The following is a 12,751-nucleotide window of genomic DNA, read 5'->3' as shown; positions in this document are numbered from 1 at the left end:
TAATCTTAGATGTAAACCTTTCTGTTTGAAAAAGTCTTTTTGGTCAGTTGTCTGCCTTAAATACATTTCTTTCTGTCCATTCTCCAGGAAGACCAAAGGAGTAAGTTTTGCTAAAATATTTATCACTCTACAGTGATATGTGGCAGCTGTCTGATGATAGTTTTTCCTGAAACTTTGTGGAATTTTTTTACTTCTAGTCAGAGAAGTAATGAACTATGTGTTCCAGGCAAGTAGAAGTAACGAAACTTTCTGTACAGTTTCATTGGAGCAGCTGTGAATCACACATAGACAATATATCTTTTATTCTTTTATCTTTTCTTGTGCCTGGCCTTGTTAACAGAATTTGATACTGAAGTTCTTCACGTGTTTGGTGGCTTTGTGCAGATGTCATTGAGCTGAGCAGATAAGCTTACAGTGTTGCAGAGCCCTCCCGGGAAGTAACCACAGCTATGCCAGTGTGAGAGAGCAAATTTCTGGGAAAGGAGACAGTTCTCTGGGAGTGAATTCATATCCAGGATGAGGCAGTATGTGCAAGTTCCAACTGTTGAGCAAGAAAAAGCTTATGATTATAATTCAGCTTTTGAACCGAGACCGTGTATGTGTTTGGGTAGGTGAAATTCCATTTTCCGATGGTGGGGGCTGTGTCATTCTGCTGTTGTGTAGAATAAATAGGTGTTAAAAGAATTACCTGTGCAGCTGGTAAATGTGTACACTTATAACATGTAAAATGCAGATTATAGGACTGCTTTAGCAGAAGAGAATGTGCATGTTTGAGCTTGATAAAAATCACACTATTGGAGAGACAAGCAGTATTTTTAAGCCTTTTACATTAACTATCATGTTACAGTGCAGAATTCTCTGTAGATATTGCTTTAACTCTAATATTTACTTGCATAAAATGATGTAAAGAGGTGTGCAGGGGGGAGGCCATTAAAATGCAAATTTTGTCTGACACTAAAAAGGAATTGTCATAGGATTTTTCCTCAATAAAGCTGCATAAATTAGAACAGTTTTGTTTTTTTAATCTGTGTTCTATAGACCTACAAAACAGTTTATTTATGTGAAACAAATGTAGTTACTTGAATAAATTTTTATCTGTGTTAAGTTGGTATCGAAGGAGTAGGGAATTGTTTTCAGTTAGCCAGATTCTAACCATTTTTGATAAGATTAATCTTTTTGGTCTATGTAGTAAAATGTTCCTAAATTTTATGGATTACTTTTAATGTAGTTTGTTGGTTGATGTTTTGGGGATTTTGTTTTGTTGTCTTTTTTTTTTTTAATATTCATACATTCTTTAAATGTATTCCTACATTTATTTAATCTTTCACAGTTATATCAAAATTATGTAACTGAGCAATGATTAGTTGTTTTTTGCACAAAATCTGTGTCATGACTGTTGACTCTTCTGATTTTTGCTTTTGGTTGTAATTTCTGTGTTGTTTGGAGTACCTGTCAGTTTTATTTCTGATAGTGTTCTGCTTGGAGGCTGAAAGCTTTGACAGAATAAATCTCACTTTCTGATACTTGAATGTTCTGTTTAATTTAGGAAGTTCTTTTGATGGTATTAACATCATATTAATTTTAAGTTTATACTTTGACAGTAAAGAATTTTTTACAAGTTTATGGGTTTTTATCCTAGTGAACATTTCCTTAATTAAATGCATAGCAGTGAAAAGATACTACCAAAATCCAACAGGAGGAAAAAATTTCAAATCTTATGCATTCTTACTGTTAGGCCTTTTTTTGGTGTCAAAATTCACTGTGAAGAGCAGTATTTCAATAGAGCAATATTATGTTTCCTTTAAGTGAAACCGTCTGGTAAGGCTGCCAGATGAGTTTATACTATTATCTGATCTTTTTTATCCATCTCAAAGAAGTAACTGTTCCAGATTTTATGTTAAGTTTATGTAATTAACACAGGTTTGAAACTCCATTTTAAGATTTAAATTGCGGTTCTTTGCAAAGATTTTCCTCTTTCTGTCACTTAAAAGAGGGAGAAAGTAATTCGAAAAAGTATTTTTGATTGCCTTCTTGCAATAGACTATTTTCCTGCTCTTCTTGCAATAGATTATTTTCCTGCTCTTGTTACATTTTAGATAGTTGTATCAAATTATCTTGCTACAGTTTTTGTTAGAATATTTAGTAGCAATATATACTTAGTAGCAATAAAACATTTTGTTTACAGTGGACTAAAGTTAATGGTCAACCATCAGGTAGAAAACCAAGTACAAAGAATGCTGAGCCAAACAAACAGTGCTGCAGACTTGCATACCTAACTAAAGAAATATTTAGCAATCTTATGTGTTTTTTGGTGTATTTTGATGGTCTTACTTGAATTTCCCAATATGGAATGATATACAAGATACTAATACAGTAATCCTTTCTTATTATGATTTTACTTTTAAGATTTTGCGCAGCATTGCTCTCAATAGACTATTTTTGTAGAATTGTCTACATTATTTCTATTTTTAGTCAAGTAGGATTTTAACCTCTTTTTATACCTACATTTTCCAGTGGCATATTAAAGAACTTGGATTTAATCTACTTCGTATTTGCAGCTTTTACGTAAATATAAATTTTTACATTTGTTAGACCTCCATGAGTATGACATTGGCAGAAGTGGCATGAAGAACTTGACAGTAATAACAAAGTACTATTTAACAAAAAAATTCTTATTATTCCAGTTGTTTATTCCTTGAGTGCTTTTTGTTTTCATAATTATGTATTAAGTCAGTGTTGATGTCACTTGTGATACAGGACTCTCATTCCTGAGCTGGGCAGAATTCAAGTCCATTGGGGAGAACTTGAAGTTAATGCACAGTTTTAAAATCATAGATCTGTCTTCAATAATGGTTTTTGATGAAATAAATTGTAAGAACTAAATTTTCAAAGTATGAGCAGGATGCATTTTTTGTCCAAGAGATAATAGTATCAGAAAACAGATGTAATGGAGAATGGCTGCTCCTGTAGTCTTGTAATTAAAACTAAGTACAGCAAGTGAAATCTTTCTCATGAATCTCCCAGATATTCTGATCAGTATGGTTAAAAACCACTAAGGTAACTTAGATATCTTAAGTAAAGAAATACAAGTCTTGGTTCTTTTGCAGAGAAACTGTAATTATCAAAAGTTTCTGCCAAGATACCCTTCATTGGTTTGCATTTTTTACTACTTTTAGCAAAATGTCATAAGATTTTTTTGAGTATGTAAATAGATATCTTTAATAAAACATCTGGAAAGTATTTAGGTGTTGGTTGGTCTGAGGCTTGACCAATTAGTTAATCTGATAATATGCCCACTAAAACATTTAAAACCTGATTTGTCAAAAAATTTTAAAAACAAGGGGACTAGGTCTACCCTGATGGACAGTTACCGAGAAAGTTTATTTTTGGGTTTTTTCCCCTTTTTTGTTGTTTTTTTGGTTTTGTTTTGGATTTTTGTGCTGAGTTTTACCCTGACTCCAAAGTTCTAGTAGGTCTTAGTGTTAGAAAAAAGACCAAACAATGTTTCACAGGTTTGTTACCTTTTTAGAGCAGGCAGTATGACTTTTCAAATTAATAAAATTGAAGTTACATGCATTGGTCTGATTATATGGGTTAGTCGCAGAGTAGAAATGAGATAAAAAAAATAATTTCTCTGCTTGAAGTGACTGTCATTTCATCAGTGCCCAGTAAAAAAAGGGATAAGGGAGTCAGAGCTTGTTTTGTATATTATGGTTTATATGAGTGCCTTTAAAACAGATTTCATTTTTGTTTTCCTTTTTTAGAATAGTGCACATAATGCACATTTGGGTGTTTTGAAGCAGTCATTCAGAATGAAGATAAACCTGCAAATAAAGTAGCTTTGGTTTTAATGTGACTCAGTTTTAAAATGCCTTGAGTTTTCTGCATGCTTTTAAGTATGGATGACAGGTGCATTCCTAGTACCTGAGATCCTTGCATATTTTCTCGTGTGTTCTAGTGTGATAGTCATTTTGCTTATTTGACTTGTACTTACTTTCAGTTCCCTTGGTTCTGCTTTATTGCTGATAGCAAGCTGAATTCAGTGTTATCTTCTTCCTCCATGCTTGTCAGCTTGCCCCTTCAAATGAGTCCCTAGAGCAGCATCCTAAATCCCTTTGGGTGAATCTCTCTGCAGGAGTTTGCTGCTGCTGTGCTGCGCTGCGACCTCGCTACAAGCGTCTGGTAGACAACATATTTCCTGAAGATCCAAAAGTGAGTCATGACTTTAGAATTTTAAGGGATTGGTGTTTGAAAATCTGTGGTTATAGCATGTGCTTCAAGAATTTTTTGAAATTTTCTTTTTTTCTTTTCGCTTTTAACATTTTACCATCGAATCTGCTTTAGCATTTACTAGCTTTGAGAGAAGTTAGTAGAATAATTTATCTGGAGAGGGATCCATAGAGATATCTGGTCTAATTCCATTTCCAAACCAGTGCTGTACACTGAGGAATGAAACTAGTATGTTTTACTCAGAAAAACAGAGATTTCATTGAACAAGGTATTTTTCTGCAGAGGTAGCACTTAATTTCATCACTTTTTAGAACCACAGACGCTTTCTTGTGGTTGCAGATGTGAACATTTTCTGGCTTTCTACAGGATTTTAATTTTTTAACTCTCAGCTTACTGACTGTGAACCTTTTTATAGTTCTGGTAGACTGTTGTGACCATAAAAGGTTTTTCTGGGTTTTTTTTTTGTTTGTTTGTTTTTTTTGTTTTTTTTTTAAATTTTTCCAAGTGCTCATTTACAATTTTATTTCTTCATTTCACTGTAACATCTTGGAGCTATATTAAAGCCTAACTCTTACTCGCTGTGAAAGTAAATGACTTCTGTGTATCACTGAGGAATACATATGTCTACACATAATCATTTGGCAGTTCAGACTGATATGGAGCTTATGTTTCCGCTGCTCTTATTTTTTTAAGTGTGTTACCATATTTTTATATCTCTTGTTACAGTAGAAGTAAGCAGCACAGTCAGTATTTGCATAATATTTGGCTTTTATGTTACGAAGTATGTCAGCTTTTTTTTTTTAATTGTGTTGTTACTGAGTGTCAGGGATTATGTAAGTGCATATTACTGGCTTTAAAGGAAATGTGTTCTGTTTATACAATATATTGAATGCATGGAACAGTATGGTTTTATAGGTTTATTTGTTCTAATCTAGTTTTTGATGCAGATGTAGAAACACCTGGAGATGCTACAATTGTAGTGTTATAGTTTAAATCTGACTCAGTAGCTCTGAGTTGGCACTTAGTCTCTGCTCAGGTTAGTATTCACTAGATCAGTGGAGGACACAGGCCAGTCCATGATGTTTCCCTTGAGTTGGAGACATTCTCTAAAGTATTAAAAGATTTGCTTGATAAAATTCATAAAACAATAATGAATGTCTTAAAGGCTTCTAAGTAATTTATTTGAAAAATAAGTGTCTTTATGTTTTACAGGGGAAAAAAAAAGATAAAAAGACAGAAAACCTTATCCTGCTTACGTGATCATTATGATTATAACCTCATCTGAGCAGATCCATTTTACAGTTCATGTTGGAACTAATATGTTAATCTTTGATCTTGTTCTGACAATTAGCCTCAAATGCCTGGTGGTCAACTTTGTTCAAGATCTGACACTGAAGAAATAAAATATTTAAACTACAATATTAAATATTTAAGCTACAATCTTGTTTTCTATTTTATCAAAATTATGCATTGAATATACTTGGTGGGGTACAGGAAGAGAAAAAAATTACTTTGTCCTATTAGGTAAGAAATGTGTCTTAGAACTGGTCACATATCTCACTGCATACCTTCTCTTAGAATACCTATTCCCTTAAAAAGAAATGAAGCAAGCTAGTTGCTTCATTTCCTTTAAAAATATTTTGTTTCATGTTGCTGATTTTTGCAGCTAAGGTTATGGCAGTTTTGCTCAATGATTTGGGTTTTTTTCAGTAGCTTGTTTCTGTTTGTAAGGCTCTGATCTTTAAATGATAACCAGAAAAAAAAGAAAAACACTTGAAAAACTTTATCTTTCCTATGAACTCTTTAATTATCTGTTTTGTATTTCTGTTTCTAGGATGGTCTTGTTAAAGCTGACATGGAGAAACTGACTTTCTATGCAGTTTCTGCCCCAGAGAAGCTGGATCGAATTGGGGCTTACCTGGCAGAGAGGCTGACCAGGGATGTGGTCAGGCATCGCTATGGGTAAGGAGAGAAGTCATTAAAAATAGATGCTAGCAAGTCATGGAATTTCATCATGTTTGTTCTGATAGAGTCTGGAAAGCAAGACAAACCCAGTCCCTTTGTGGACAGTTAACCTTGTCTGGCTGCCAGGTGCCCATCCAGCTGCTCTCACTCCTCCTGCTCAGCCAGATGGAGAAGGAAATAAAATGGAAAGCTCATGGGTTGAGATAAGGACAGGGAAATTACTCAGTTCCATCATGGGGAAAAAGGGAATTAACTTGGGGAGTGTTGCTTTAATTATTGCCAATTAATGACAGAGTAGGATAGTGAGAAATTAGAGCAGAACTTAAAAACATTTTTCCTCCAGCCATCTTTCCAGGCTCCACTCCAATGGAGTGGAATATAGGGAAACAGAATTATCTTTCTTTTCAGCCCTTTTGGCTAAATCAAATATTTAAGTGAGAAATGTTAAGTTTAAAAAGTGGCAGGAAAGCAATATCCATCACAGACATCCATTTTTTGGCCTTCATGGCATCCAAAGCTGTTTTTTAACTTTATAGAAAGGCTAAATGGCCAAAACTCAATTCTGTACTTCCTTCCCTCCTACACCACCCTGTCTCCTCCCAAAAAAAAGAAAAAATGAGAGAAAATATAGATGTAGAAAATAGCCCTAAGTGTCATTTTTATGTGGTAGGAAATATGCGCCCTTCCATTCTTTCTTTTCTATATTTTATGATAAGATCCTAAACTGAAATGATTGAGTTAGTGATAAATGTAATACATTCTTATATGAGTCTCTCTGATTAATTTTCAGTTATGTTTTAATTGCCATGGAGGCACTGGACCAACTTCTAATGGCTTGCCATTCTCAAAGCATAAAACCATTTGTGGAAAGTTTCCTTCATATGGTGGCCAAGCTTCTGGAATCAGGCGAACCAAAGCTGCAAGTCCTTGGGACTAATTCTGTGAGTAAGCTCAGATCAAATCGGAGTCAATCTTTGCTTGGGAAAGCAGTTTTAGAAGTCTTAAATGATCTGCCAGTTGACATGAATTGAAAGATGCTCTCTGTATCATTTGGGGCTAAACACAGAGAAGATAGCAGCTGGAGGCAGATAAACTGTTTTCCTTCAGTGTCCCAAATTCTTTTGATGTCTGGGCTCATTCCCTCCAAAAATAACTCCTGGAAGGAACAGAAAAGCTATGCTGTGAGTTCATATTTTGAGTTTTTAAGCAGCCTCCTGAAGCCAATATATAGGTTGCACAGTGTTTTGTTTTTTGGCAGCTTAAGCTACACAGAAAGATTCCTGTTAGCTGAAAAGTAGCTTTGGGTATTGCAACCTCACCATCTTATCAGCTTAAATATTTCAGGATTCAGAGTCAGGCTTGAAAGGCATAACTGAAAGTGTCACAATGAAGATTTAGAGGCCTAGTTTTCCAATTAAAGTGATGGCTAAAATCAAAGGTATAGCTCTGTCATAGTTGCTTTCCAACCACTGTATTTTCCAGCTGGTAAAATTGAAATCTCATAAATTGTAGGACTGTAATGTGGACTGTTTTCACTTGGAGTGATTGCTTTTACCTGAGTATAGAGTACTTGCTTTTCCTGTAAATTTTTGCCTTTGTCAACAGTGGGAGGTTTCTTTGTGGAATCAGTGAAGCTGTTGGATTTTTGGGTTTGGCTCCTGGCTGATGAAATTTAATGGAGTTGAAGTTCAGGAAGACAGGAGGGTGTAGTCAAGTGATCTTACCCCAGACAAGATTTCTTGTTATGATGGAATAAAGAGAGTTTTGCTGTAATTTATCAAAGTGTCCCCTTGTTCACCCATGAGCAGGGCAGCTTTACTGAGGATAATGAGACCTATATCTCATTAAACATATTAAATTTGGTTACTGCAAACCTCTGTTCTAATGTACAAGGCTTGTGTCACTTCAAAATGCATTTACAGAACAGGACTCCACCTTAGGGTAATCTGTTTGATATTCCTGATGGTTCCTTAGTCTTTTGTGAGTAAAGGAAATTAATGGACTTCCTGAATTAGGAGATAATTTGTGTTTATCTTCTATAAAACACAGAAAAAAAGAGTTTCCCTATATAAGAGAAGAAACTCTGTGAGGAGAAAAGATTTTTATGGCTCTTGAACAGTATTCCAAAACCATATTTTAGCCTAACTGCTAATTTCCCTCGTGCCTGCCAGAGTTAATGAAGAAAAAGGATACAAATCTATTTGTATTGACTTAGAAGGAACAAAGGGTAACAGCATGTCTGTTACCAAGGGCACTGCTTACTGTGTTCTTAAATAAATTTTATTAGAGTAACAAGGAAAGTTTACTGCCATAGTCACCCATTTTTCTCTCCTCTAGAAGGAAATAAACAAACAAAAACCAAAACACAAGGGGAGGTGGTATGGTGACTGAATAATGCTTCATGTGCTTTAGTTGATGTACCACTCTGGAGTGCAAACTGGTATTCTCTAGAAGAGAAGAATGGGTTGTATATGAAGTAAATGTCTATAAACTGGTGAAAAGTCAGGCTGGAAAATGTTGCATAGTATTTTTAGGAAACTCAGTTTATGGCCCCTAAAATGTATGGAGTATGACTGTGGCTCTAAGTAGATTTTGATTACTTTCTACTCAAAGCTTCATTGAGAAAGAAAGGCAGTGATGTCTTTAAAGTAAAATTCAAACCTCTTTTCTTGAGCTGTAGGGTTTTTCAGCCTCACAGGTTTTGCTTCAGCTGTGGGGACTCTTATGATTGGTTAAAAGGGTTTCAAATGAAGCAAATCTCTGTGCAGAACATCTTTGAGTAGTTTAAAGGCTTGGAAAGATTTGGGAGTTCCCACTGTGTTCTGATTGTGTTTTACTGACTTCAGGTATTTGGTTTTGGAGGCAGAAGTTGTTCTACTTGGTGCCCTATATTTTAAGAAAAAAAAAAATGAAACTTTTACTTAACTGTTTGTCATCCTAAGTTAATTTTGGAATTTAAATTTCATTTAATTTATAATAAAAAGTAGATATATTTTTGAAAAACAAACCTGACAAATGACTATTTTAGATAAATAATTGTTTGAGTTTTATTTATGTACATAAGCCTGATCTTAGGGTTACATATAATCAATTCCTGAGACATTTTAATATGTTGCATTTATAAATTCTGTTAACTTATTTCCTACAACAGCACTGTTTTTTATTTTTTTTACAACATACTTGTAAATCTACTTATATAAAACAGATACTTAAAAATGGTAAAAATCAATGGTGGATATAATGAATAGGTATTGGGGTTTTTTTTTATGTAGACCAAATTTCAAATTGATAATGTCTGTGTGATGCAAAATGGCTTTTCCTAGCACTGAAGATATTTTTGTAGGCCATGTGCTAGGATAGCATATGCTGGTGAGGAAACTGAGAAAATGTGGTGGGAAAAAGTGATATCCTCTTGGCTTATGTCTTAGAGGATCTGAAGGCTGACTGCAATAAGCTTTTCTTTAGAAATTTATGACAATACTTTATTTCTCTCTTTAATTTTTTTGCAGAATTTCAGTAACTGAGTGTCATGTAATGTATCTCCATTGTTCATGTACAAAGAATTTAATGTTTTGTTCAGGTCCATAGTGTTTGTTACTAGGATAGAAATTGCAAGCTTTAAAATTTTGACCTTGTGGTCCAAATTTTTTGGAATCAGAGATCCAATTTATATCTATTAATCTATAACCAATTTATGTTTGTTTCTAAAGTTTTTAAAGAACGTTCAAAAAATTGCTTTAGTGGACAGCTGGTCAAGAAAATCAGATGCATAATTTAGTAAAACTTACATTTTAATCCATATTTACAAGACTCAGTTAAATAAAAACATTTTAAGCTAATTTGGAATGCTGATGGGATAAATTCTTTGTATTTTGTCAGTAAGATATTGGTGTTTCACGTGAAAAATAGCAGATAATATGTGGAATCCAGTATCACCACTTTTAAGTATATACTACAAATGCCTCTTTAGTTGATAGGGTGCTTCCTTTCATAAAGGCAGTTTCTTTGTAGGAGCAGTGAAATACTGATCCCATCAGTGACAGTGTTGAGCTTCCTGTGCATGAGGAGGTGGCTGTTATTGCTGGTTGTCATCATTTGTTATTTAAAGGAAGATAAGAAGACTCCCAGGAGGAAAAGTGATCAACCAGTGCCTGAGACAAGACTTACATATTTGTTAGTGTTGGCTTATAAAAGTGGTTGGTTTGAGCAGAATTAAGTGCATATATATTTAAAAATAGTACAAAATGTCAACACTTTAAAATTAAGCTATGTTAGAATTAATATTCCCAGCAGGGTACTTACCTGTTTGCCTTTTCTACAGTTTGCTAATCTGGAAGAAGCAATGGAAACTCAGCCTGTATTACAAGATGCTTCTTTCATTCCATGTACCAATACAGAATTATGTGTGGTAGTGATTTAATACATAATGGAATAATTCCATCTCTAGGATGTGTCCTGTGTCTGTTTAATAGGACTTAAATCTCAGGGAGACAGATGAGCACACAGCACTCTTTCTCATCCTGTGGATTATTAAATTATGTTAGAAATTGTGTGTCTGCATCTGCTAGAATTTGAGTAAGACCTTTAGGGTCACTGAAAGTTAAGTATTTCTTTCCCCACTTGCACTTGTTCTCTCTGGTTTTGCAGTTCCATGGACACAGTACTGTGGCCCTGTAAGCCAGCATTCCATTGCTGATTTTGTTGCACAATTGTACATGTGGTAGCTAGAAGAATTTTTATCCAAGGGGCTCAAAGTAAAATAGAATGTGAAATTATACATCCTATTCCAATAAAACTGAAAGTGTCTGATGACCCTAAGTATTAATTAATAAACTAAATCACCAGTTTTCATTGCTGAGAACCTTGTAATAATTTTCATACTGTCTTTGTAAAGTTAATGTATCCTGTGTGAAGTTAATGTATCCAGTGTCTGAACCCTTTCTCTTTGGGAAAGTTGAAGTGCTTGTTCTTCTGGCATTTGTTTGTTAAGTGCATGCATAACATTCACACTTCTCATCAAGGCTGTACTGTGTGGTTTGTAAGAGTCTTATGTTTATAGGAGATCATGACTTCCCATGTGACAGTTTCATAATAATGAAATACACTTCCTTGGCCTATAAAAGGTGGCAACTGCCAGTATCAGCACCCTCTTTCCCTGTTTGAAATGAGAAAAAATTGCAGGCTGCAGAAGGCAGACTAGGGAGCTCAGATATGAAAAAAGTAATGCTCAAGTCAAGCCTGGTGTTCTTGCAGAGAGATACTTGAAGTAAAAAGACCTCAAATATGATGGTGATTATTCTTGAATAAAATTGACCTTTTTTAAAGACATTCAGGGACCATTAAAAGTTGCAATTTTTCTCCTAATGTGCTTGCTACATAACAATGATAAAATAACATAAATGTATAGAAGAAATTCTGTCCTTAAGGACTTATAGGATTCACTTGCAGGGCTTGCACAATTTCTCTCTCCCTGGTAGTATGATCCAAGTTTCTCAACTCAGTCTGGAACAAACATCTTTTTAATAAATAATGCGTTTCTTCTTTACCTTGTGATAGATTTATATGGTTTTATACTGATTAAATAATATTAATTTCAAAATAAAAGGAAATAAGGTACTACCAATGTAAGTTCCTTTCTGTACCTTCTGTATTATAAAATATAGAAGATGCTTGTACTAGTAAAACTTCCATAAGTTACCATTGTATGCTTGCAAGCATTTACTGTGGCTGAATGACATGTTTACATCTATAAAAGCTTTGTAAATAGTTCCTAGGCAAGTGCTTGGACTTTCATAGGAGTTTTATCCATTTTTAGGTTGAATAATTCTTATATTTGAAGTTTGTTTGAAATTATATGCTTAGGAGTACAATATTCTTTAATAACAATGGCAAGACCACCACTGCAAAGTATAGACTGATGTCTACTGTAAAATTTCTATGATGGAATGGAATTTTACACTTTACTGGATGATAGTGCACAGCTCAAACTGTTACCACAGACAGCTCTCCTCTGGCCTAAATGCTCAGTCATCTGAATGCTGATCCTGGATTGTGCTTCAGAAATGCTGTATGTTCAGTGGGTGAAACTGTTTTGTTATACACATGAGGACACAAACAACCTTTGCCCTTTCTGGAGCTCTTGCTGTGCATGCTGTTTAGAAAGCTGTGACTTTCATGTGTTTGTGTCCCTGCTGCAAAGCTGCACCCTGATACAGGAGAAGTACTCAGAATGAGGGAGTCCCTGACACTTGCTTGGCCTAAATTCTTCATTTATTCTTACAAAGCAGTTTCTTGATGCAATAAATCTTACAGCTAGCAAAGCAGTTATTAGAGTAGATTAAGCTTTCCTGATGGGAGATCCTGTCAATCAAATAATTAGTACTTCAGATAATAATAGTATTAAAGGCTGATACTACATGCAATGTGTTTTAATATTCTCATTCTCACAGCCACTCCCACAGTGCTCTGTGTTCTTCAGACTTTTTGTTTCCATTTTTTTCTATGCTTTTATGTAAGTTTTCTGGGTAAATGAAAGCTTTTGCCAGGGTCTATTGAA

The 12,751-nt window shown here is 34.5% G+C and overlaps 1 protein-coding gene across 1 annotated transcript in view; it reads left to right on the top strand.

Annotated features, from left to right (window-relative positions):
- Window positions 1–440: 440 nt before the first annotated feature.
- Window positions 441–12,751, top strand: part of EFR3A (EFR3 homolog A) — a 54,782-nt gene continuing 42,471 nt past the window's right edge. Inside the window, exons 1-4 of the mRNA XM_079300695.1 lie at window positions 441–607; window positions 4,136–4,212; window positions 6,065–6,192; window positions 6,986–7,136. Of these exons, the coding sequence (XP_079156821.1) occupies window positions 517–607; window positions 4,136–4,212; window positions 6,065–6,192; window positions 6,986–7,136 (447 nt within the window). The 5' untranslated portion in view covers window positions 441–516. The remainder of the gene's footprint in view (window positions 608–4,135; window positions 4,213–6,064; window positions 6,193–6,985; window positions 7,137–12,751) is intronic.

The sequence above is a fragment of the Erithacus rubecula genome (genome assembly GCF_903797595.1).
Source record: "Erithacus rubecula genome assembly, chromosome: 3".
Classification (NCBI taxonomy): Eukaryota; Metazoa; Chordata; class Aves; order Passeriformes; family Muscicapidae; genus Erithacus; species Erithacus rubecula.
Note: the sequence above shows the minus strand (reverse complement) of the source record. Positions and strands in the feature narration are given on the sequence as shown.